The sequence below is a fragment of the Megachile rotundata genome, chromosome 2 (genome assembly GCF_050947335.1).
Source record: "Megachile rotundata isolate GNS110a chromosome 2, iyMegRotu1, whole genome shotgun sequence".
Lineage (NCBI taxonomy): Eukaryota > Metazoa > Arthropoda > Insecta > Hymenoptera > Megachilidae > Megachile > Megachile rotundata.
The window spans coordinates 22,083,922-22,111,120 of NC_134984.1; the positions used below are offsets into that span (position 1 = coordinate 22,083,922).

The 27,199-nt window shown below is 40.3% G+C and overlaps 2 protein-coding genes across 5 annotated transcripts in view; one reads left to right on the top strand and one right to left on the bottom strand.

The window, feature by feature from the left end:
• Positions 1-27,199, bottom strand: part of LOC100875246 (uncharacterized) — a 38,126-nt gene that overhangs the window by 9,067 nt on the left and 1,860 nt on the right. The gene's annotated exons all lie outside the window — the stretch shown is intronic.
• LOC100875877 (uncharacterized) lies at positions 549-27,177 on the top strand. Its single transcript, XM_076529108.1, has 5 exons — positions 549-1,259; positions 9,990-10,937; positions 16,347-16,788; positions 21,614-21,977; positions 23,531-27,177. Exons 2-4 carry the CDS (start codon positions 10,257-10,259, stop codon positions 21,898-21,900), a joined length of 1,410 nt encoding a protein of 469 aa, XP_076385223.1. The 5' UTR covers positions 549-1,259; positions 9,990-10,256; the 3' UTR covers positions 21,901-21,977; positions 23,531-27,177.

A 27,199-nucleotide genomic window follows, 5' to 3' on the forward strand; every position in this document is an offset into this window, starting at 1 on the left:
TATCTCCCTGCATTTGATTCTTTACTCCATCTTTTTCGCACGTTACTGGATTAGCTCTTTCTCTCTCGTTCATATTTCTTTCCTTCGGTTTACTTTCTCTCGCAACTTTCCTACCCCCACATATTTCCTCACTGCTTCTTTCTCTTTTCAGTCCGCAAATCACTTTCCTCCACCACCCTCTCTCTCTGAAGTTACCAGTAACTCCCAAATCGTGGGTTGTAATCTTTCGGGGGTGCGAATGTGACCATAGTAAATCTACTGACAGAAACGATGGAGAGGAAAGACACTGTTGGTCAATAAATTAAAAAATCTAAAAGTTAAGAAAGTCGAAGAATTTAGAAAATTTGAAGAAAAGGGTACGACGTAAAAAGGCTGAGAGACACTGTATACCCCTTTCTTCATCCTCCCCGCAGATTTTCAAACTAGTTGCCTCCCTCTCCGGTTTCGCTTTCCCCACCAGCCCGAGCTTTCCTCCACCTTGTGTCGCGGAGCTTTCTCCCCTCCATCAGTGGTGTTCTCTCTCGCGCTATCCAGCTCGCTCCAAGCCACCTCTCGCGTATTTTCTTTCTCGTTTCATCCCCGTGGAGTGCAGCTTCACGGTCCTTGTCTGGTCGGTGGTCGCGCTGTCTGTCGCCGACACCGTGCAGCGCGAGTCAGTCCGGTTGCCTACCTCGGGCGCTGTTGACAGCCACCCCCGTGCGCGACGGACTTCTTTTTCCCCCGATGCTAGCCGCGTTTTCGTATCTTCCACTCTAGTGGTCGACCCCTTTTTTCTCCGCGGCGAATTCTCCTCCGGACGAATCCCGCGTCAGTCGACCACCGTAGTGGCCGAGGAACGTCGACGCGTACGTGTTCGTGTTCTCCGAGTGTCCGTTCGTTATGCGATACAGCTGTTGGCTCGGAGGGAAGTCTGCCAACAGCTACGCGACCAGGAGCACCACCTCGACGAACGGTAACCGAAGATCGAAAAGGATGACGAGGCGGACGACGAACCGTGTGCGATCATGGCGGTGAAGGGGCACGGGGCTACCAGGAGCAGAGGCAAACGGCGGAAGCCAGTGCTACTGGCATGAACGACGAGGATAACACTCTCGAAGACGCTCGCGGTCGCGACGATGATCATAGACGTGACGCGACCTACCTGCTCTGTTCGCCGATAGCGTCCTACGTGCTCGAACTTGACTCTACTCGTGATATTTGTGATATGACGATGTGCGCGTAAAATTCAACGTGAAACGTGAGCAACCCTTCGACCAAAGGTCAGTAACGGAGTTCTCGAAAGGTCTTTTTCGTGGCAAGGCTCTCAAAGTCCTACTCCAATTTACAAGTCATACGTATCTCCAAATTCACGGACTTTCAGATCCCTAGATTTTAGAATTCTTCCTGTGTTGTCAGATACCTAAATTTTCTAGCTTCCTTAAGTTTTCCGATTCCCAATTTTGTTAATCTTCAATTACCAGAGTTTCTAGTCTTCAAGCTTTGGCATTTTTAGATTCCTAAATCTCTAAGTTCTCGAACCGACACGCTGCTAAATCCCTAAATTCCTGCACGTCGAAATGTCCAAACCTTCAAACCCCAAATTCCCAAATTTCGAAATTCCTAAATTCCCGTTCCACGTTTCCGGGTGTCAGTGGAGAGGTGTCACGTGGTGCGTGTTCAGGTATTTCCCCGACGTCGGGGATGCGATGGAAGGTTAGGATCTACCTTCCCTTTCATAATATCTTAACCAACCTTTACCGAATTCTGAGATCAAATGCGATACGTCTCCAATCGAAACGCGTATTTCAGAGGCACGAAAGAGGGTACGAGTAATAGTGGAATACTACGTATTCGCGAAAAGAAAACGAATCGAGGAAAAGCGACGATAAATTCCTCCGGGAAGGTCGACAGGAGGATTGCATAACGTCAGCCCTCCTCCCCGTAGGCCTCCCCTCGACTAACTCGCCCACTCCCGTCGCCGTTTCAACGTTTCCCTCCTTCGGTCAGTTCTCCTTCAAACGGTAACAAACATTCGAGCCGATAGCTAATTAAAAGCGCTTCCAGACTGCTCCTCTTCCTGGGTCCCTTCCGCCGAGCTTGCTCCAGCATTTCTCCGGCTAAAGGAATTTTAATTAAAAAAGACACCGTCCTATTCTCCGCGGAGGCATTCGCGGATGTCGTTTAATTCGTTGGACAAGGTCGGCTCACTCTTCACTTTTTGCGACGTGTTTGGAGAGCATTTCCTCTTTTTTTCCGTGATAATCTGGCAGAGAGAAAGGGGCTAGATCGATGCTTTGTCGTGTTGTTTTTTTGACGATGCTGTACGGATTTAGGTACCTGGACGTTGACCAGAGGACGTTGACTGTTACACGACACTACATTGTTTCCATTTATCTTCGATGATTCGATGTCTTATCGAATTTCTTCGGCAGGGGAGAAAATGATAGCGTAAACATATAATGGTTTTAAGAAATTTTTAGTAGCGGAGGTTAATTGCATTGTTTTTAAAGTGGTCTGTATTGCCATAATTAAGTTTTAAGCTTCTCGTAAATAATGTTACTGCCAGTCGAAAATGTAGAATAACTTCGAACGTAATATCTTTTGGTAGAAATAGCGTGCGAACCCTTCGCAAATGCCGTGCGTGTGGACCCCTTTCCGTGCTCGTAAACCCCGGTGCCAAACGATCCCGTTATAAATCAATCGTTATCAAAAACATAAATTTGAAGAAAGTTGCTCCAAATAAAGTTTCAAGAATAAATAAAGCCCGCCTAAAAATGGCTTAACTAGGTGCGAACACGCTTTCCAGTAACACCTTCAACGATTCATTCATTTTAACCGCGAACTATAGAAGTCTGCTCGTTAGCTATTCTAAGACGAAGAAATTGCTGCAAGTACAAGCTCGTCAAAGTTATCAAACTTGTAGAAAGTTGTTTCATATTTCCATAGGAGAGGAAACAAAATCAGAGCGGTTCGAAACGCCTAAGGGGTTAAGGGATCGTTGTCGAAAATCCGTTCCTTTTTGACCGGTATATTTGGCCCGAGCAAGCGCGGAGGGCTTAAACGATCGATGAGCCCTTAACTTTCTTCCGTGTTTCGTTACAATGCACCACTTTCGGCTCCCCAGTGTACAACACACATCGATGCATCGAGAGGTCTGTACTTTAAAGCATAGTCAACAACAACGTGCCACCTCTTTCTCCGCGTCTCTCTCTCTCTTTTTTCCTTGGATCCTGGCGAATCTGTCGACGACGAGATTTTCCTTGCCCCCACCCTGTCCACGTCTCTGTTTACCCTCTTTCTTTTCTTAGATCCACACGACACAGCACACATTTATTTACGGGGTGTTCTTTTTCAAACCTTAGGTGCGAATATTAAATATAGACAATTTATTTGTTAACATTTTGACGTGCCACGTGTTTCTTTGATTTATTTATTTTTGGAAGGTAGATTCATATTTACGTTTCTAGATACCTAAACACCAGGGTCTTTGGAAATCTAAATCGTAGATCTAGGTCCCTGAATAGCAATCTGGAAACCTAGACAGAAACCTAGGTCCCTGAATATCTAGAACATCTTTGGAAAGCTAGATCTCTAGGAACTTATATTTTTGTACAGGATCACTAGAGTTCCCATATTCATATATCTTAAAATTCCTATATTCCTTGATTTCTCTGCAATGATAACGTCACCCTCTATACAATAAAACCTCCGAAATATAATTTTAGAAATACGAGGAAACACGAAATTTCAGATTCGTGACCTTTGAAAGGTCAATAAGTTACGAAGCAGCGATGGTTCGGCATTTGCCGTAATATTCAGTGAAATATATCAATGATATTTGCTTGCGGAAGCCGTGTTTACCATCCGAGGGAGGTGAAGTTGTTGACTGTAACTTTGCCACAGTCATTAGTAAATTGTTGAGGCTCTGAAATGCCGCGATTGCTCGCGAACACATTCATTTCGTTTATGGGTCCTGAATAACAAAAGAATATTGCATTGTATTACTCGGCGCTCGCAAGAAATTTATCGCGTACCCTAACTTGATCCTATTAGAGCTGTGTATATACTCCTTAGTGGGATTATGAGAATACCGAAATATCCGCTGCAATTTCTCTTCATGTAACCTCGGCAAATATAACTCGAATTTAATGTAACTCAAATAATAGAAACCTTGGGCTAACAGATTATGCGCATATAAATATGTGTCCAGAATTTAACCTCTCCTGGAAAATGCGGAATAATTTCATATCAAGGATTACAATAGTGTAATTTTAGTCTCAAAAATTCAATAAAAATCCTTCTTTTCTCAATCGATAGACGGAGCTAACCCAGATATAAGCTCAGACAGTAAGGACAGCTTACATAAACTAGATGCAAATATCATTGATCTGTCCATCATAACTTTTTAACAGAATTTAAATTATCGAGCAATATCGACACCTAAGAGCAACATCGTATGCTTGCGTTGAAACGTATCAGGTGTGGTAATGATATTTGGCGGGAAAAATCTGGTACACCCTTTATACAGAAGGAGGGACGCGTGGGCATTCTGAAGCATAGGTGCATGTATCGTCTCTCTCCACTTCTCTCCACCCTCTCCTGTATGTTTATCCATGCACGTAGGCTACATATATTCTGACACGAGCTCGAGAACCCAGCTGCAGTGATTCTCAACCACCACGTGTGCGGGTCGTTTCTTTCCGCGATCCGTGCCAACAACTCCTTTCATACCCATTAATTCGCGTACGTGTTGTGTACCACGTACGAGATTTCGATTCACCGGTTACTTCTTCAGAAACTTGATAAACTCTTTGTTAACAATTTTTAAATTGTGAATCGCTAAGTTTCTGGAAGTTCAAGATTTAAAAGTCTAAGTTCACGAATTTCTAAATTCTAGCGAGATTTCGAACATCCCCTTCCGATTTATTGGTTACTTCTTCGGAAACTTGACAAACTCTTTGTTAACAATTTTTAAATTGCGAATAAGTTTCTGGAAGTTCAAGATTTAAAAGTCTAAGTTCACGAATTTCTAAATTCTAGCGAGATTTCGAACATCCCCTTTCGATTCACTGGTTACTTCTTCGGAAACTTGACAAACTCTTTGTTAACAATTTTTAAATTATCAAAATTGCGAATAGGTTTCTGAAAGTTCAAGATTTAAAAGTCTAAGTTCACGAATTTCTAAATTCTAGCGAGAGTTTAGGGGTACTTGGCAATGCTGGAAGTCTAAGTTGCACGTTCTAAACCTTCCAAACATACTGTCAGTATTTTTTCGTTATCTACAAGATAAATTTCGTTATCTACAAGATAAATTTTAGTTATTTCTTCTACCATCTACCGCGTATAACACAGGTTCTGGCAGTAATTCCAGCCACGTTCAAACGAGAAGTTTTTTTTTATTTAGAGCAATCTAACGGCGAGACCCCTTTGCCCGCTACAATTTGTTTCCTTGCATAGGGAAACGAGGTTGATCGTTGGTAGGGGAAATAAGGTAGCGATGTAGGAAGAGTGTCTGATGAACTCTGATTTATCTCCTTCAGAGGTGGAAAAAATACGGCCTTCTCGCAAGAACCCTTTAATTTGAATGAGACTAATATAACTCGGTCGGACACGAGTCGTTTAATAAAGAACACGATGTATCCCGTAAAAATCGTGGACCGAAAATAATCTTTGAAAGGATATCGTCACCTCCGACGAATGAAAACAAAATTCTTCTCTTTATGAACTACACCTGAATCGTCAGGGTATAGACGGGAAGCGATTGACATTCAGGAAGCGGAAGATCTCGATGTTCGTTCTAAAAATATCTTTGTGCGAGTCGGTGCAAATTTCATTTCCTGATACGATTTTTTCTGTACTGTAACTTTTCCTTTCCTGTACTATAAGTGTAGACAGAACTATGCAATACTATATACAACTGTGAGGTTTCACTTATGTAGTTATTAATAAATTTTCAAATTCGTTTACGTTATTATATTGAACTTTCCAAAGGTGACTCGTTCTTTTTAATCCAACTTAAGTAGGTATTTTTTAAAGTAAATCTTTAGTGTTATACACGTGATAAAGTATATATGGATCGTTTATTTTGAAAGTGTAAGTCCATTTTATTTTGAGAAAATTAAATGTTAACATGTATGTCAATGAAAAAATATAGGTTAACACTTTAACGACCGCACGTCTACGCAGTCAAACGTCGCCAGGGGCCGGCAGTATTTTTGAAGAATTAATTTAAAAGAACTTTATTAAATTCACAAAAAAGTTAACATAAAACAAAAAACGACAACAATTTGACAACAAATTTAATATTATAAATTATCACACAGAAAGAGTGGCACTGGACAACAACCTTCGGCGGTAGCATCACGCACATGTTGTGTGAGCGGTCGTTAAAGTGTTAATTATATCAAGACTGACAATTCAGCAATTTTTTACTAATTGATCAATATACAATTTGATTATACGAATTTCTTTTAGGTGATTTAACTAAAACAATGTATATTCATGCAAATGCATTACACCACTTCCAAAAGGAACGGTCCATATACATGTATTATACATGTGTTAGTAACTGCATTTAGTCATAGAGAGATAACTTCAAAATAATATACCAGACTCTCAGATAAAAAGTTTTACAGTTGCTGTCAACAGCAAAAATACCTTAGAGCACAAAGTGTCAATCTTTTGGGAACATTTTGCATTTGTAGCCATATGAGTATCTTAGGATATATGAATCTATGTATATTGTATTTCTAGATACATTGTGACGTACGAATGTTGTATATCACAGGAGTACTTGATGTTTAAAGACATAGTTTCCTATGGGTCTGAGAAGAATGTTATTTAGGAAAGCTATGCATTTAACCCCTTGCACTATGGCTTATTTGTCAAGTGCGTCAGTCAGAATTGTCTAATTAGAGCTACAATATTAATACAGACAAAACAATGTGAAATGTTATATTAATATGTTATTATGCAATCGTTGACTATGCAAATTATAATTGGACTTGAACTTCAAATTAAAGCGTACTAAAAATTCGAATAAAATTGATCACGGCCGAAGTACGAGTGCGTCACGAGTCTGACTCGTCAAAAGGGGTTAACGATGTTCTAAATTTATATATATGGTGTATCACAGATTCAATGGTATAATATCACAAATTCAATGGTATTGAACCTGGATTTAGAGATGGTTTAAGAATATTGAAATTCGATCGAAGTGGAAATAACATAAATACGAGGCTTTAATAGCATGGATGTTCGTGACGATTAGAGCCCCGTGGAAATTGCTTTTCGCATAATTTCCGTGTTCGGAGATTTGTTATTGGAATATTTATCGTTCGGCGTATTAAACTTCCTCCGCTTTGTTTCTGTTCCTGTAGAAGCCTCGAAGAAGGCAACGCGCCGCGCACAACCAGTCGCCAAGAGATCGATAAGAGAATTGCCTATTGCACGCTAGAACTGTCAGAAAGAAATACAATTTAGCGAGGTACACGGTAGCCAGCGATTCGTGTCGCTTCAACGTGATCTATCACGATGGAAGGTTAATAATTACTTCTATCTGTGCGACACTCTGCGCATTAGATAACTCACATTCCGTGGACTTCCAGGGGAAAAAGTGAATATTTTACGCTCCAAAGTGACATCTTATTCCGTCGTAAAATGTCTTTCAAACTTAATCGAATTTATAGGATCGCTTCTCTTGCGAAATCGTGAATTTTAGATACTCTAATCTCGTTTTTTCCTGCTGAGGCGGTTCAAAATTATCGTATTGGAAGCCACGATTTATTTTATAAGCGTCAGATAAGCGCTACTCCATTTCGTAATACACTCTCGGGCAACTTGTGCTTTCATTTTTCAAATAAATTGTCGTGAACCTGGGACATTGAATTATTTATCTATTCGTCTATTAATTTCGATCAAAAATGCAGCTGAACTGTAATTCGAATATAACGAGGTAATTAAATGGTAAAACATTGCTCCCGAGGAGGCTGGCACGCCGTTCATTGTAATTCCATGTTTACGAGTAATAATTCACGACTGCCTCGAGAGTTTTTGACAATTATCCCGGTTAAAATTTCCCTGGGGCACTGTAGAGGATGGTCAAATCCAGGAGTCTACTACCATTCGACATCCTTTTTCGAAAAGGAAATTTGATAATTAAAACTTTTTAAATTTAACTTTCTAAAGTATTATAATTTTCGCTATTTTTCCACAGTGTATATTTCATGGTAACCGGTGCTCTTCCTCCGCGAAGCTATATTGCTCTCCCGTGTTGTTCGCGCGCGACTTTATTGACGTACGCTCGGAACGTGTCGCGAACGTTTCATTTACCCTAGACGATATTTTTATCAATTTTCGACATTCTCTCGACTCCGTTTCTCGAGAGAAGACCATAGAGCCGTGACGGTCCGCTGTCCGATATTCCGCAAGATAAATCGTCCCCTATCGAGAACTTTATTGCTTTACATCGTTGACACGAATAGGTCGAGAAACGCCGATGCTTCGATATTGTCGTCTCCATGGAACAAAAATGGATCGTTTTGTTACGGACAGACTCGGTCAGTTTCTATTTAAATGAAGGACCATTAGTTCCTATTCGATTCGATCACTTTCGTTCCATAAATCTATCTTAACGCGTAATCTCTATTAAAACGACATATTTCGCTCGTTCGTATCATTCATCATGTATTGCGTGACATTTTCCCGTTTATTCCTTTGAATCTGTAATTTTAAACGACTTCGGATTATCTGATGCTAGCGGACCTATAAAACATGCAATTTTTATTGAAAGGCGATAGTTTATGAAGAGTAAAATGGAGATAAAATTGATAAGCTAACATCGTTTAACGGAAAACTAATTTCAGGATATTTCCGATGTGGTTTTTTCTGTTGACGCTACTGTGGACGCTAACCTCCATATTTTATATCAGCGCAATAATTCTGAATGTACATTCAGTGACGTTTTTATCGTTAAAAAAATATATGTAGCTAAGAGAAAACCAATTTTCCACGCTATTCACATCCGTAGAAATGATGAATTTTATACATCTAGTACACATATGCTTATAACAGAGGATATAACAATACAAGCCGTTATAGCGAAACAGATGGATCTGCTAGGTAAATGGGCTGGCCCTCCTAATCCCTAATCAAACCGGTCCTAATCAGTCTATTAACTCCAAGGCGATGCAATCCCCTAACCCAGTGAACATGCACTGTTCACTGTAAGCTATCGAGCCACTGTGTACCTAATTAACGCTGAAAGTTTTGAGAATCTAAAGCGTTCAATTCTCGAAGCTTTAATGTTTGAATAGCCTGCAACAGCTTAATCGTTGGCGATTAAGCACGTTACACCGTGATAGGTTAACGTTGACGATTAAACACATCTGACGTGATTTGAGCACTGACGACGGAAGACGTTACATGTCCCGATCGGCCGTTTAGTGGTGATAATCGAGTCAGCTGTCAGAGTTGTAGGTGTTATCGAGATTTAGTCCTTAGGACATGTTTCTAAAAACAGAGGGTTATTTTACTTGTAACTAGTAGGATAGATTTGTAACATTTTTACCGTGGATGTGGGTGCAACTTAGACTTCCTTCAGATAGGAAGTAGTGTAGAGGAAATCTACCACTTGACTTAATTCCTTTGTGGAGATAACCTGGATTGGACTTTGTTTAGAAAATCTTAGGTTGTTAAATTCTTATGTTCTTTTTACATTCTTACTGAGATTCTTAGTATCCTCTAGATTCTAATTACATTTACCTTGCGTTCCGGGCTTTTCTTAGAAAAAGGTCTCTAGGTTATCGTTACGTTCTTATTATACCTGCCCTAGAATAGGACGAGACACTTCACAGAAAATCCTGGCTTCTAATTATCTCCTAAACACGTTTAATGTTCTCTCTAATTTTTCCTTAAACTCCTCCCTAGTCTGTAGAAACTTCGAGTACCTGAAATCCATCCATATGAATCGTTCCAACGAACCTGTCTCGATTTCTTGGTTTGTACCTCAGGAGTGAGCAGCGCGATCGCAAGGAGGAAAGAAACCGAAGAGCAATCAGAGGGGAAGAGAAGCCGGTAGCCAGGAACCTCGACGAACATGCCGCTGTCAGGGCGCATAATGTGGCTCGCGTGACACACGCCGTTTCTCGGTACATACACATCTTGGCCCAAGGCTCTTCCCCTCTCTCTCTCTCGGTCTATTACTCGCTCTCGCTTCCATTCTACCCGGGGTATAATCCTTAACGACGAGGACACGCGTACCAGGGAGGCACGATAGTATGACGGTGATGCTGCTGGAACGTTCAGTCACCCCGCAGTCGACGTACAGCCAAAAGACAGCGAACAAGGACTGCAGCGCGAAGCCGCCCTTCTTATTCCTGCTGGACGACCGTCAGGAGCATCCGAACTCCGCGGACACCACCATCGCCATAACTACAACCAACAACAACAATAACAACAACAATAACAATAACAACAATAACGTTCTCAAAGGGGACAATCGGCGAGACAGTAATCGGTCGTACGTCGCCGACGAGGGGGCGGCGTCGGTGACGTCCCAGAGACGCGCCGACTCTGGCCAGGACGTCGCGATGCGATATTACCGGCTCTGGATCTACACCTGTAATTTGGTGCTGCTCGGTAGCGCGCTAGGCTTCGCTGCCGCGGTCTCGCGAACTCTTTTGTTCACCGGTGATCCGCGTCGATACGTGGTACCAGGGGTACCTAGGGCATTCGACCCGACGGCGCTTTACGCTTATCTGGCCCTGGCCACGCAGTTGGGGCTCGTGCAGTTGCTCGGTTGCATAGCAGCCAGAAGATTGAGCGCCAGGCTCTTGAACGCCTACTGGGTGCTGCTGCTGGCTTTGCTCTTCGGCGACGCCGTCATCGGAGTCGCCTGGGTCTTCCGGTTCGAGAGGATGCGCGCCGAGCTCAAACCCACTCTCAGACAACGATTGCAGGTCAGTACCTTTCTATTCTTTTTTCTTCCCTTTCCTCGATGTATACCTTTACAGTATGGAGCTAATTGCTTAGTTTTTATTTTGTTTCACTGTACGCGGAAGCTGCTTCATGTACTATTAACCCCTTGCCATACAATTTATTTGTCAGATGCGTCAGTCAAAACTTACTGTTCGTAGCTATAATGTTTAAACAAATAAATATTAAAATGTTGTGAATATTTTATATTCAGCGATCCTTGATAATGCAAATTGTAATTGGACTTAAATTTGAAGTTGCAGAGCATTAACAATTTGAGTAAGATTTTTTATATTCGAGTTGTGAGTACGTCACGAGTGAGGCTGATAATGCAAATTATAATTGGACTTAAATTTGAAGTTGAAGAGCATTAACAATTTGAGTAAGATTTATATTCGAGTTGTGAGTACGTCACGAGTGAGACTGATAATGCAAATTATAATTGGACTTAAATTTGAAGTTGAAGAGTATTAACAATTTGAGTAAGATTTTTTATATCCGAGTTGAGAGTACGTCACGAGTGAGGCTGATAATGCAAATTATAATTGGACTTAAATTTGAAGTTGAAGAGCATTAACAATTTGAGGAAGATTTTTTATATTCGAGTTGTGAGTACGTCGCGAGTGAGACTCGTCAAAGTACGGCAAGGAGTTAAATGAACTTCTATATACTTTATGTGCAAATAATGAATCGGAAGTTTGTACCTGGTCTATTTCTTCAGTACGATAAACACTATAGCATAGAATTCTATGCTATAAGTGACGTTCATTTATGTTCATTTACACATGAAATCTACAGTTTATCATTATAGAAAAACATAGTATAACTATGCAATACATAAATCATGCAAGCGATCACGTAATAAGTCAAGTAACCTAAGAATTGTTTGAAAAGAAAAATGTCATCCACACTTAAGACGACACAAAATACGAAGATTCTGGCTACTAACACTAAACCTACCGGCATATAATGTACACATACTTTGAAATTAAAAATGAAGTTAAAGAATAAATATACAAATGACAAAACATAAATTAGCACACACATTTATTCTTTATTTTGATGAAAAGCAATGCTGATTTCAAGAAACGTACTTTATCAAAATGTGTACCTTTTAATGAGATACTTGTGAAGCGGTCATTTGACCGGTTTGGTAGTTTTATATTACATCGAGTAAATAAGAGTAGCAGTTCGAAAACTTTCCCCGGTTGTCCATCCTCGTTGAGCACGTCAATCGATATAAAATGATTTTCTCGACGACAGAGAATAAAAGGGAGAAAGACCATTGGATACCATGGGAGACCACCCATGGGCAGTAATGGTCTAGACGGCAGCCATTTGGAACATTAGGTCTAGGGAGAAAATTCCATTGCCAGGGTAGTTTGTCTGCACTCTGGTTCGTGATCTTACAGTCAAATTACTCTCTTTTATTCCTTCCTGCAATCTTCTATAAATCTCGCAGGATATCACGAATTCTTGCAAATATTAGAAATCCTGCATAACTTTGTTTAGCAAAAATAATTTGTTATACGTGGTTTAACTCTATGCACACGAGTCTAATTCGGATTTCAATCTGACCCAGTTGCTCAATCGAACAAACTCTTTTCTTCCTACAATTTTCTCCCTTTCAGAATTTTACGTGCGATTGAAATTGTGTCATGTGCAGAGATGACCCGAGTTATATATTTAATTTTAATTTTAATAACCACTTGGTTAGGTTTTTATTAATCATTGATTTTATTAATCAGCGAAGTCTGTGGTACACTGTAATTCAATCATAAACAGTCGAGCTAATAAATCTTTTCATTTTCACAGATTTAAAATTTGAAAACAGAAGCAGATTTTTTACCGCATTCAGTTAGAAGTTGCTTCGAATTCGGCGGAGTAATCGTCTTTAAAACAAATTCACCGATCCAATCTATATATCCTTTGTATATTGGAAGCGAACACCGCGATCGCATTTTCCCATTTACTTGGCTGATTGAAGAATCAAGTTCTTTCGTTTCAATTTCCAGTTTCCACGTCCCGCAAAATGAACTTTGATCCGACTCGACATTAACAAGCAATATTGTGCACAAATAAATCATCGCTTATACATTCGATGCTAATAAATGTAAATTACGTTCCGTCCTCGACAAACTACTTCTTCCTACTCGAAGCATCACATAATCCAGTTTATGCGTCGATAGAACATAATCCACTTTCCATCATATAATGCTTCGCGAAAACTTGCACGTATACGTAGCATACAAACTGCAAATTTTCTGTTATGTAACAGAACGCATAGCGATACAAGTGAATACACTATAGGCGATAGAGCTCGTGGCGATACAACGTGCAATTCCAATAGTACATGCAAGCAAATAACGCGTGGTAATAGAAGATGTGAAAACAACGTTTGCCCCAATTCTCACGAAGTTACAATCAACAGACACACCTACAGGACACGTTTCCGTCCCACACGAGTGTCAAGAAAAAATCTGTGATCGATAGTGGACACACCTCTTAGATAGGGATTTTATTTGGCCATTTCCTCGGCCGTAATTCAGTGCGGACGAAGCACCTATCCCAGGCCAGGTCGGTGATATACATCGCTTTATTGTCCCGAGAATAACCAAGCTGGGTAGACAACCGTGAGGTAGAAATTTGTTTAGATGCGACGAAGATAGCAAACAGTACATTTTCCTTTACGAGCCTCCCAGTAGCTTCCTAGTGTCGAGAATACGTGCGATGGAAATTTTAATGCTCCACGCCTAGGTAAGTCGTAACGTAAGGTTGTCGTTAAATAATAAGTGGCTCGTTTTGGCAATGAGCGAATATCGTGATTAAGAACCTTAAGATGTTTAGCTTTATGACGGACGAATAAAACCGCTCGAGTCGCTCGGAGTCAACAACGAGGCGGTCCACGTCTCCTCGAGTAAAAGCATCGATGGAGAAGGCCTCTTATCGCGCACGAGAATCTTGAAAGACTTCTCAAACGGTTGGGTCGTATAAAGTCACGTGTAGATATATCTATACGAGCCGACAATAATTTTTAGGGTTTATTCGCTGATCGTCTGTTGACAAATGTGCCTCTTTCGAGGGAAGAGGCAGACGAGAAATCTTGAGAAATGCTTAGTGTAGAAGTCTCGATGTTTGGATGAATCGTTAAAGGAGTGCTTGCGAGAAAGTTGATAATCGGGTGATCCCTCTAGCGGCGAACGGTCGAAGTATCGGAAATCTCTTTCCGAATTGACAGCGTTTATTTGGTAGCAGCGTTAAGGCGGAGCATAAGTAGCGCGAGATGGAGAGAAGCAATCAGTTTCCGTGGTTGTAGCGAAGGAATTGCGGAGGCGTGGCTCCTCTTATCACCGGGTAACATTCAATGGAATATCGACCAGGAAAAAGGGCAGGTTCGTGTTGCGATTACGGAAACATGGAACAGGTCCAACACCCTCGTGTCAGCTGAAACGTGTCGGCTAAATTATAAATAGTCTTGTCTCTATTCTTCGGGTGTTTTCCTTTTTTCTTGCTCAACGAATCGAACCTATCTCACGGTTTATACAGTTCCGTTCGATTACTGCTATACTCTATTCCTGTTAGCCGGCAATCGATAGACATAAAAAATATAGAGAGCTGTCGTAGTCCAAAAAATCGATCGAATCGTTCGAATCAATTTTGTAGCTTATCGCGTCGCGATAAATTCGAGACCCGTCATTTCGACGGATATGATAGTCCCGGTGTTAAAAATCGATGCCATTTTGTCGCGTTTCACGTTCAACTCGTTCGTGGCTTCATTATAATTTGAACGATCGCGGCAGACTAGTGAAGTATAGTTTGTACGGTAGTACGAATATTATTCATACCATAGGCGACATACCGCTTCAGTGTCTATTTATACATGGCCATACAGATATTTATGTGTTTCCTGGCAACTTTGCGCCACGGAACTTATCCATCTTTAACGTTTGACATTAAACTGTAGCTGCAAGTTTCAGACAAGCGAATTAACTCGATTCATTTACTTCTCAGTTTATATTCTCTTCTCCATTATTGTATTCAATATTCAATTCTATCATTCAGATTATATTTGCCACGCGTTACCACGTATCAGATTACTACGCATTGCACCACGAGTCGTATTTCTGTGTCCTATCGCTACACGTACTGTTACATCGCCGATATGATTTTAAAAGCATAAAACGCTTCTAAACGGAGGAATAAAAGAAAGTACCGAAAGAGTCGTTAAAAGACTATCATCGCAACTTATCAATTTTCCCCAGACTTTTGCCTTCTGTAAATAACATAGTTTCGTTTAATTGCGGTAAATTCCACGCTGTCTTGAAACTTTTAACTAGCGGCGCCAGTTTATCGAACAAGTTGAAACTTTAAATAACTTCCGGTAATCGGAACCGTCTGAAATTTTTATCAACGCAGACAACGCGTTAGCAACATTGCCTTTGAAACTTCTGCCCGCGTTAGATTGTTCGTTTCGAGGCAGCCTTTCGAGAAAATCTCTGTTTGTTTTTCCTCGAGGGCTGAAAGTACTCTGTTCCGCTCGGTACTGATCGATACGAGCTTAGGGGCGTCGCAAATTTTCGACGATAAACTGGCTCGAGCTTCTAATTAAGAAACAGTGAACTAGTTTACACAGGGCCCCTCATTACACGTCACGATGAAAAATCAGTGTCAGGGAGATTACCAACAATTCCAACCTTTCGTCCGTTTCACCTCGTTTCTCTGTCCGTATCTGCAGTCATTATTCTTAGCCCCGTTCTTATCTAGGTCGATCGCATAATCGAGGGAAAATGTGCGTACCCCGGGATAATCGACCTGGATGTAGAACCATACGATCGCTACGTATCCTTCTTTCTTCCTGATACAAAAGCTTCCTCTTTATCTGCTTTCTTACTAAACTCGTTCGTCGAATTTTTGCTCCGCTTTTTCCTTGGATTTTCAAGAGTTACAAAGTGTACACGCTGGGGAAGCTACGCGGAATTCCCTAGGGCACACATAATAAAATGGAAGCCTGCGAATCTACTTTCTCATTCCGCTAAGATGCGAGGGCCCTTACCGTATCTACTTTGCTGCTTTTACTCCTAAACTCTGAGTTACACACCGCGATTCGACTGATAAGGGTAAATTCCGAAGCGAATGAATTTTTCAGAATTTTAAATCGAAATACGAGATCCAATAATCGAAGCGCCACATTTACTCTCTAGAACCGCGTGAACGAGCAAACCATAAATACCAGTTCGATATCGAGGCGCTTAAAAATACCAAGCCTGGTCCCTTTCGGCGAACGACGCGTAAATTTAGACCCTGTCGAACCTCGCGTATCCTGGACCGAGCGTTAGCCCGCGGCGTCTCGGTTCCACGACCGATTACGCTAACAGGATTGTTCGCGTTCGCAGATGGAGTACGGGAAGGATCTGCGATTCAGCGAGCAATGGGACCGTCTGCAAAAGGAGTTCTCCTGCTGCGGAGTGATCGGGCCCAGAGACTTTGGGACCCGTTGGCCGCAAACCTGTTGCGGTCCAAGCGCGAACGTCAGCGACACCTGCCAGCAACCGTACGCGAGGGGATGCGAGGACTCTCTGATGAGATGGCTAAGGAAAACGGCCGATCTACTATTCGTCTTGGGTTTCTGCGTGATCGCGTTCGCCAAACTCTGTTTCCTAGGAATACTGCGCTACGAGATACGCGAAATGATACAGAAGATACGCATGCTTCGGGAACCACCGCCTCCGGCGACCACCCTGGCGCAGCCACCCTTCTCCCAGGTGATGCCGGAAGCCACAAACAATGGAAGCATCGTACGACGCACAACCCTGCCAAATGCCGTCACACCTTCCGGTAGGTTTCTACCTACAATTTACAACTAATCCTTTCCCTTTCGGAAACCGCTTTTCGATCACGCGTTTGTCGCTTCTGCGGATACTTTCATTTTAAAACTTCAACCTAGGTCACAAGACAGTTCCGACAGTAATGTATCTGCTTGCAAACTTGACGGAAGTTCGAGTCGCGGTAATTTCATCGCGGAAATTTACAAGTTGCCTTTCAGGAAAAGCAGGACAAGAAAAGTAGTTATACATTTCTGACATAAAATTCCTTTAAATGAAAAGTGAATTAATCTTCGAGAACCTCCCACATTTAATTTATTCTGACGCCTCCGAGCCTCAAACGTAATGCATATATTATGCTACAAAGTACAAAGGCATTGGAATAATAATGATCCCAACGTAATAACGAGGATGTTAACCCTTCGAGGGTAAGAACATCTCTCAGAACTTTCGCTAGTAAAAGAAACGAAACTCAGCGCTTTTTACCCTTCAAAAACTTCTTCATTAGTCCAAGTTTCTTATCTATGCAGTAATAGAAACGTTTGCCGACCAAGATGGTAGTCGATCTCTCGACGTTTATTAAGGTCGTCCACGGCACTTCTTTTTTTCGTCGAGGACGAGTAGCCTTCTCGCAGTTGGCCGGCTTCGCAGTCAATAGCACTTACACGATCTAAACGACAACGGCGTGCCGAAAAGATCGGATCAACGGCGAAAACCTAACGAGATATAATTGGATGAGTATAAAGTTAACTGGACACGGTTTACTGATGCGGTGTCAATGAGAATTTAGAACAGGAACAAGGTGTTGCAGAGAATATTCAACAATGAATGTTCTTTAATATTTCACGCAAGACAGAGAAGACTCTATAGTACGAATTTCTTTTCTTGGTTTCCAATAATCTGATCAAACACCGTTACATTCTTAGATTTGTCAGATTTCGGTTCGTAACATCGTGTTACAAGAATGTGCTCTCTTAAATTTTTTATTAGGGTGTGAACCCCCTGAAAATTACCCCGTAGAGATTACTCTGCGTGTGAACCCCGTAGATTACCGTGCGTGTAAACCCCGTGGAAGATTATCGTGCGTGTGAATCCCGTGGAGTTACCGTACGTGTAAACCCTGCGAAAATTATCCTGCGTGTAAACCCCGTGGAAGATTATCGTGCGTGTAAACCCCGTGGAGATTACCGTGCGTGTAAACCCTGCGAAAATTATCCTGCGTGTAAACCCCGTGGAAGATTATCGTGCGTGTAAACCCCGTGGAGATTACCGTGCGTGTAAACCCTGCGAAAATTATCCTGCGTGTAAACCCCGTGGAAGATTATCATGCGTGTAAACCCCGTGGAGATTACCGTAAGTGTGAACCCTATGAAAATTACCGTGTGTGTAAATCCCGTAGAGATTACCGTGCATGTGAATCCCGTGAAGATTATCGTGTATGTAAACCCCGTGGAAATTACCGTAAGTGTGAACCCTATGAAAATTACCGTGCGTGTAAACCCCGTGAGGATTACCGTGCGTGTAAGCCCCGTAGATTACCGTGCATGTAAACCCCAATTCGGAACAGTAATTCCTTCGTCGCGAAAGAGGTTGCAAAAGCTAATTTTATGCAGCAAGAGAAAAATAATGTCGAATCACGATCCAGGTTAAACTGCAAAGGTTCAATAAACTCCATTCGATCTATCATTTCATATTATCGCGATAATTTATCTACGGTGAGATTTAAATGCAAAATCGATAGCAGAGAACAACATCGAAAGTTTTAATCGTTTCTGTCGAAGGAACATACGACGAACGAAGTTGACGTTTCCAACGGTCGAATTAACGAGGTTCGCGGAAGATAAAACTAGTTCAAAGCGTGTACGGGGTTGCTAGGAAATTTAGATCGTCTCGATTATTTCCCTGGCACGCAATTCCTACGGTGAAAAATATGTTTACGGGTTAAACGAGAAACTCACCTCACGAAAGGGACTACGGTTATTGCCAGTGAAACACGCAACGCCTTTTGAAAAACGAGAACTGATCATCTGAATTTATTGTACGGACATTTTTCTTTTAACAAGATTAATATTTCGCATCGATGTTCCGAGCGTACAAATTACCGTTTTGAATTGCAGCGTGCAGAAACCTTTTACTAATCTTGCAAATCGATTTGCTGCATCTTGGAAATTTTCAAGAATAGTTTATGTCAGCTGTTACCGAATTATAACAATGCAATTGACCAGAAACGACAACCGATAGACGATAAATACATCGCGTGTCATTTCACGATAACCGACTCGTTCGACAAACGTTTATACGAATTGAAAAACGATAATGACAAATGGAGAAAGTGGAAAGTCTACAGTTTTATAATCAACCGCTTAATTTCATGTTCACCGACTATTTGGCGAACTTACCCGTTTCTCCATTCCAATTGAAGCAAAAGAACTAGGACATTGCGTGCTCGGGTATAATAAGTATTTAACACCCCGCCGACATTGTCTATAATTACACAAACGATATGGGCGGATTTCAACTTTAAGCGAAGTTATGGATCTGTGTCTAAACGCACTGACTATCGTTGTTTCTGTCAAAGGTCATATTTTACGATAAGCGTGTTTCATAACACAAATACGAAACGTTAAAGGTCTCCTAATACATTTCAACACGCACCTCGAGTTGCGACGCTGGTTTTATTCCTTTTTATACCAGTTCCCGAATCGCAAAAGCGGTATCGATATTCCGACGTTTACAAATATCCGCGTCTTCAAATAATGAAAAAGAAATACATACGAAAGCCGCCCCTCGTTAAAATGTTAATTCGCGTTCTCGGTTGTTCGTTTTTCTCAAATCCCCGGGGGTAAAGTGCTCGAATAAGCGTATCAAAGTTTCACCGATAATCCTTGCTTTCGAAAGAGCAAACGAGCAATGTTTTTTCAAGGGTCGACGAGCACGTTGTACACCTTTAAATCTGCGAGTTGATTGATTGCCTCGCGCCCCCAAAACCAACAATTATTCGCAGACTCCCCTCTCATCGCGAGATAAGCGTTTTGTAGGACGAGAACCGTGTTTCACAGTATCCCAGGACAAAAAAATAACAACCGATAAAAAGGCGAGTTTCTTGTTTCTCCCGATGAAATCTCCTCGCCAACGACACTCGCGACATCTCGTTAACGAATTTAATTCCTCTGCGATTATTAAAGTCTCGACATCCGGTTAATTATTCGCGCAGCTTCTTGTACCACGACATCGATATTTTCAATCTGCGCAATATTTTTTCCGGACCCTTGAAACGGTTGGATTAGAGGCGTGCAAGATACGTGCACGTGCCACTAAAAATAATTTATACCCCACTCGTAATTGCCGGTCGATTAATTTTTAAATAGACCAAGAATACGATGATTGATCTCTTGACCGTGCAGAAACTTCCAACGTATTATTTTAGATATAAGTTCCAGGTTTCTTTAGGTTACTCGGATTTCTAAGCTCTACAAGATTCTCTAGGACTCTTGAGATTTCTTCGATTCTGAGAATACAGGTTTTATAGAATTTTCAGAACTCGGACAATCGATGGCATTTCAAATTTTCTTCGAACTCTACAAGTTCTCCTCTGCGCTCGAGGGGTGACTCTCAGTCACCATTTTATTTAATACAATAATTTGAATCAAGCATTTTTTAACTGATTCTATAATATGACACGTGATGAACATAGAGAAATAAACAATAGTGGAAATTATTAGTAAAGAAATAATAACCTCAAGAGAATTCATTTAACCCCTTCCCGCGCCATTTATTTAACAGATGCGTCAGTCAAGACTGTGCAGGGCTATAACATTAAAACGAACAAAGAAAATTAAAATGTAACTATTTTATATTCAGAGATCCTTGATAATGTAACTTATAGCTGGACTTAAATTTCAAGTTGAAGAGTATTCAAAATTTAAGTAAGGTTTGTCACACTTGAACTGTATGTGCGTCACGAGTGAGTCTCGTTAAAGCACGGGAAGGGGTTAATTTTTTAATTAAGTTCTAAAGCTGCTGTTTGCAAACAGTCACTCCCTATATTTTCTCTATGATTCCTCATTTCGCTAGGTCCTCAAAATTTCTCTAGGTCGAATGACTTTTTGATAACGTCCGTTATTTCGGAGAGCAGCTGAATCGGCTTATCATCAATTACGGTAATCTCCATAGCACAAGTCATCACAATTGAAGTGCCATTATCAGGTCACCTGCAGAGCGTGTTCGACGCACCATGAGTTTGCAACTCAATCTAGCTGATAACGAGACAAGCAGATAAAAGTTAAAAGCCCGAGATGACTGTTATTCTCTCTTCGAAAACATCGAACCTTTCTAGATAAAACGAGATCATACCGAAAAGGGAAGCCATCCGAAAGATGTTTAATTTTTCCACGGTATCTGGAGAACGTAAATCTAGGTTGAGTACGAAATACTTTTAACCTTTTAAGGAAGGGCAATTTTAAACGAGCTTTATCGCGTGAGACAAACAAAAGAGGGTGCAAAATCAGGACAATACTTAATGCATTTAACTTAAAACGTTCACCGGAAGTGATCTTTGGAAGATCAAGAAAATACTGAAACTGCTTGCTAAAATATTTTGACAAACACTTACAGACAATTAAATTACACACAATTACAGACTTAATTAAATTCTTCAGACTCGACAAGATTTAATAAATCAGTTTCGTTCTGCGTCTCTGTTTTATCATAATTCTGTTGTGTCTGTTACCTCGAGATCGAATATGTAGTCCAATAAAAAGATCAACAATTTAAGGAAAATTTTCATGAATATATCCGTGATTTCATGTCTAAAAAGTAACGAGAGAAATGTTTTCCAGGAAACGCGTCGTTGTTAATCCAAACAGACGAGTGCAACACCGGAAGGCATCCCCTGTTGGCGAACAACCTGCAAGATGGCGGCGCTGACAGCGACACGAACAGCCATTGCGCGTTGATCCTCGAGGAAACGACACCCACCTCGGCGAACCACAATTGTGGCGCTCGCGAGAAGAGCAACTGTAACAATAACTACGAGATGAGAGAATTCAGCAGAAGACTGTGGCTGTCGAACGGGGGCAGCCCGGGCACGGGTATAACAGCCGGTGGTCAAAGCAGGCGCACCTGACTATGGAACTGGTGGCGAAACACGTCGAACCGTTTCCTCTACAGGAGCAATCGGTCCACCGAGATCACCGTCTATAAGTAAGCTCATCTATCTTATGGGAACGAGTACAATCTTTTGTCTAACTTTCTATTAGATCTTGGGTTGCATCGGATTTCGGTTTGGGATTAGATTTCGGGTCAGATTTTGGTTTGGGATTTGCTTCAGGGTTGGACTAGAGTTTAGGTAGCTTTCAAGTATTCATAGTCTTGAATTTGGGAATACAGATATTTAGGATATAGCGATTTGAGGATGCAGGGATTATGGGATGTGCGTAGGGACTTGGAGATGGGGACTTGAAAGTATAGGAACTTTGGGACCATGGAAATTAGAGATCTAAGATATGAGAATATAGAATTTGACGATCTACAAATTTGGGAGCCCCGAATGTACCAAGATGAAATATTCAAGAGTCTCCATCTCTCCCAACATTAAACTTAAACTACCCATCTCTCCCAACATTAAGTTTAAAATATTCGCAAGTTAGAATTAAATCTGTATAACCCAACATACCAGGGAACCCAATAGCATCTATTATACACGAGAACCTGAAATATTCGCGAGTTCTCATCGGTTCGGTCGTCGACTTCGAAATACCCGTAAGCTTTGGTTAAGAACGCGTCAAAAATTGCATACAAAAATACATCATTTAAATGCATGAATTCCTCAGATGCATCTCCATCATCCTCGCAATTTTATTCTTCGACACTCTTCGATCACTCGAAACCTAACAGAACTCAACTTATAAAAATCCAAGTTTAGTCGATTGTTCTTCACAAGTTTGCTCGCGAGTCTTTTATTCAATGAACGCAAGTGAATTTCTGCAGGTTGAATGCAAAGTCCTTTCTTCAGCGTTGAAAGAACATTATTCGAGCGGATGTAAGAACCCTATTGATTTGCCAAATCGTAGTTTCGCAACAATACATTGCAGGGTTAAAGGAGCTCCGGTATGATTTGGTTATAATTAGACATGTTCTGTGCACGGGTAGTTTTGCGTCACGTTCTCCTTTGTTTGCCAGTACATGTTTGTTCGAATTAGCTGCTATAGTTCTGCTTCCAAATGCGATTTTCAATATACCTTCGAAACGTACCTTGCGAGTGACAGTCTTATGAAATCTTAATTGGACTAGGTACCAATTTAAACCACCTTTTTTGGAAACTCTATATTGATTTTGACCTCGCCTGGGGTTAAAGAACTGCTATTTCAGTTCAGACTCAGACACCTGACAGTCTTGATTAATTCTCTGGCTGTGGTATTCTTGGAATGGGATTTAACCGATTAACGATGAACGACACTTCAATTAGGGAATAAATATCTGATCTCTTCGTTAACGTTAATGAACGTTTCTAAATGGAGCTTCGCAACTAGATATCAACAGAATGTGAATTGTTAAAATAAATATTTGTTCGCTCTGGATGTTCAGATTCATAACTGAAGGTCCACATTTTCTTGGTTTACATTTTTCTTCGATCTAGAGATGTAGAGATCTGAAGCTTTGAAATTTTTTCTCAATCTTGCTTCTCCACTTTTTTAATTCTAAAAATTAATATGATAACAAAGGCTACAACTAAATGTGTTTGTTGGTGTTTAAAGGATAGGTCCACAGTCCGGAGCTAAGGTTTCTAAAGATTCTACCGACATCACGAACGCGGCAGTTCACAATAAGCGAATAACGTTCAAAGTTCTACGCGTCGCCAGGAAAGTGTATCGTTGAACTATGATTTATTTTTTTTTCATCTACGAAATCTATTTTTTAAACAAGTGCTCTTGTACATTTACTTTTAACCATCATTTTAAATGCAAAAGGCCTACCAATATCCAAGAAAATATTTAACAATGATATATAAAAACAAAAAAAAAATATTTCGTTTACCTTATTATTTCATATTTGAAAGGAACTTACTCGTAAGATTTATGTACAAAAATATACAGTTCATAACTAGTATCTTACAAATGTTTAATATTTTAATAGTCCTAATAGTAACATTTATGTATACTTTTTGTTGAAAATTGCTGTACCCATAAAACGATTATTTTTATTATCTTACGATTTTCAGTATTTTTACAAATAATATTCCATGTTTTATGACCGCGTCCATCCCCGAAACATAGTAGAAATTTTCGAAACGATACACTCTCCTCGCGTCATTCTCTGCGGAGTCCGCACAATGCGACCACCGGAAGTGCTGATGAAGAAATTTTCCCCTGAGCGACTCTCCACGGTCAGCGAATCAAGAGCGAACTTCAAGGAAGAATCACGGACAACAATAAATAAAAAAAACCGAGGCGCATCCAAGCTGAAAACAGGAAGTCGAAGAGAGACTCGAACGCCTTCGATATCCTTTCGATTACACTTTCTACGCGTATTCCTTATATGTCTTTCCGTCCTCGCACGGTCGGTGAAAAAATCAATTACTTTTGTAGATTTATTTCTAGCGGGTAAGTTTTCCTCTTTGACGCGCGCGTTTTTCTCTCTATTTTCAGTCGAGATGAATTAACAGCGAAAAGAACCCGTTGTATATTGATTTTCATGCGAATCACGCTAGCGGTATGTTACAATGTGAAGGTTTAACGACAAAAAACACCGGTGTTCCACTTTCCGTTCGCTGCATCACACACGGTTCTATTGTTTCGGGCGTTGATGCAATTTGACCCTCGAATGACGATTTAGGGTTGAACTCGTTCGTTAATTTCATGAAAAGATTGATACGAGACCTGATACGTGTATAATCTTAGAAGCTGTAGAAAAAATGGACCATACATTTCTGACTGTTCAGATTTGACAAACTAATTTATTTCTTTAAATATGATTTTTCTAATGTACAATCTTCCTTTAGAAAATTTGCATTGACCCAACTCCGTCATTCCAGAGTTAATTCGTGTAGGACACTCAAGAAATTGTACAAGCCACCTAAAGTCGCATGAGAAATAAATTGTTCGTCAGAGAAGAAATCGGAAGGTCCTCTTTGCGGTCGGAAGCTTCCTGTCGAGGTATAAGTACAATTGAACAATCGACTTCCGGACCACGCTGATCTCGAAGCGCCCCGGAAGTTGGCTGTTCAATCGTATATCTCAAAAACGAAGTCTCCGATCGGAGCTTCTCGATTTCTTTCGACAGAATTTCTTTTTTAAAATCGTCTGTTTCTTTCGATTTTTGCTGTTTTTATTCTGTCAGAAACATCGACGCGATAATTACGGGAGAATATTGTGGGATACTACTGCCAAACTGATTCTCCCAACGGAGCTCGACTTAATAAAAAGAAAAAATCTGTCCTTTTGACCAGCTGTATCACTTATATGCGAGCTAATAATTTCGAAACGAAACGCGTTTGAGGAACACAACGTCACACTGCATAACAGTTAACGGACTATAAAATTCCTAGTTCTTTTTATATAAACGATACACGCAGCGCGAGTAGTCTATCAGAGTTGGACATTATTCGAATAATCTTCTAATGCAATTTTAAAATAGAACGAAGATGTTCGACGAGCTGTACTGTAAAAGCGTGTATTATATCGAGACGTGTATTCCTAAATGTCTAGGTTCCTATATTTCTAGGTCTCTATAATCCTCGAATCTCCTTAGCAAAATTTCTCCAAAAGTAGCAAATAATTTTTTATTAAAAAATCGTATACATTGCAATAAAAAATTGTTCCGTTATTGCCGAGTACATTCTTTTCGTAATATATTCGTCATAATATATATATTTATATTCGAAGATCGTTCGAATAATGCCTAACTATGACACTGATTTGTACGGTCAGTCGTGCGAATCTGAAATACGATATACTCGAGAGTAATTGGCTTCCTAGCTAGGATTAATCGAATACTTAGGGTTACACGTTTACGAATGCAAATGATAATGGAATATACGTATTTAGTAGACTGTATATAGCGGTGTATGGTAGAAAATATATAAGTGTCGATGATCTGTTTAAGAAAAGACCAAATCCATTGTACACCAATTTTCAATACACGCTTGGAAACGTTTCCTTTTGATCTTACATTTGTTTCGACTTTTGTACTTTTTTCTCTCGTCGTTATATCGGTCAGGACAACAGGGTATCATTAGCATTGTACGTTAATTATTAGATTACCGAAATCATTCGATTGGGTGGTTACGCATTGAACGGCTGATTTTGAAACAGGGGATGTTTTCTGTGTTTCAACATTGCAGCCGTTTGATCTGCAACAATCTAATACATTTGTTCTGAATATAATTTTTCTTCAGTTTTCATCGTATACGATTTTCGATCATGAACGAAGCGAGGGTTCTTTCTTAACCGGGCCATCGAATTATCGTTGAATGTACTAAGCTAAATAATAATACGAAAGCTTACACCTCGCAGACATACAGCCTCTGCCACTAAATGTATATACATAAGGGATACTATATGTATATGTAAAACGACAGATAGCGTAAATGATTTTTAACTGATCATTTAGATGGCAACTATGTTCTCGTAAACCGCCCAAAAAGTGAAAACCTACCACACGCTATCTTTAAATTAGACTAAGCTTTAACTTTCGGCTAAACGAAATTAAATATGTACAATGATTTGTTTCCTGTTTTCCTCACGTTTCATTTGATCGGAAAGATTCGTATCTCTACGTTTGTATTTGGATACACCTTGATAACGATAGGATCTCTATACGAGAAAGGCTTTAAAAAAATGGTTCAAATGTGTAGTAAATTTGTAACTGATTGATATTTAAATGTAACACATGTATATCGGGACGAATGAAAGAGAGGGAGCTTTGAATAGTGCCTGCTTAAGAAACCCAATTTACCGTATCTGTAAATGGTTAGATTAATGGTATGTACGTTATTTCGTACACGGTACATTTACTAGGACTACCGTAGCCAAGTATGGGAAAAAGTGTAAATGTACATTGTAAAGTACGTTTTGTTATTCTCATGTTATCGTGCACAACGAAAAACGCTTAACACACCTTTCTCTTTCTTTTTAACAAATTCTAACTTCGATATTTTCCTTTCGACGTTTTTACAATTGGAACGAAAATGATTTTCTATCTTGCACCAATGATCATGTATTTTTATGCCTATACTGTATTGATTGCATCATACCACTCTTCCCCATACTGTACTATGAGTTCATGTTATTCGATTCTTAAATGTACATAAAACCTATGTGGTCGTAATTGTATGTAAATACTGTTAAACGTTCTATAACTCCTCTGAAATATGAATACAAGGAAAATTGGTTATTTAGTATAATTCTGACTTGGGACTCGACTTA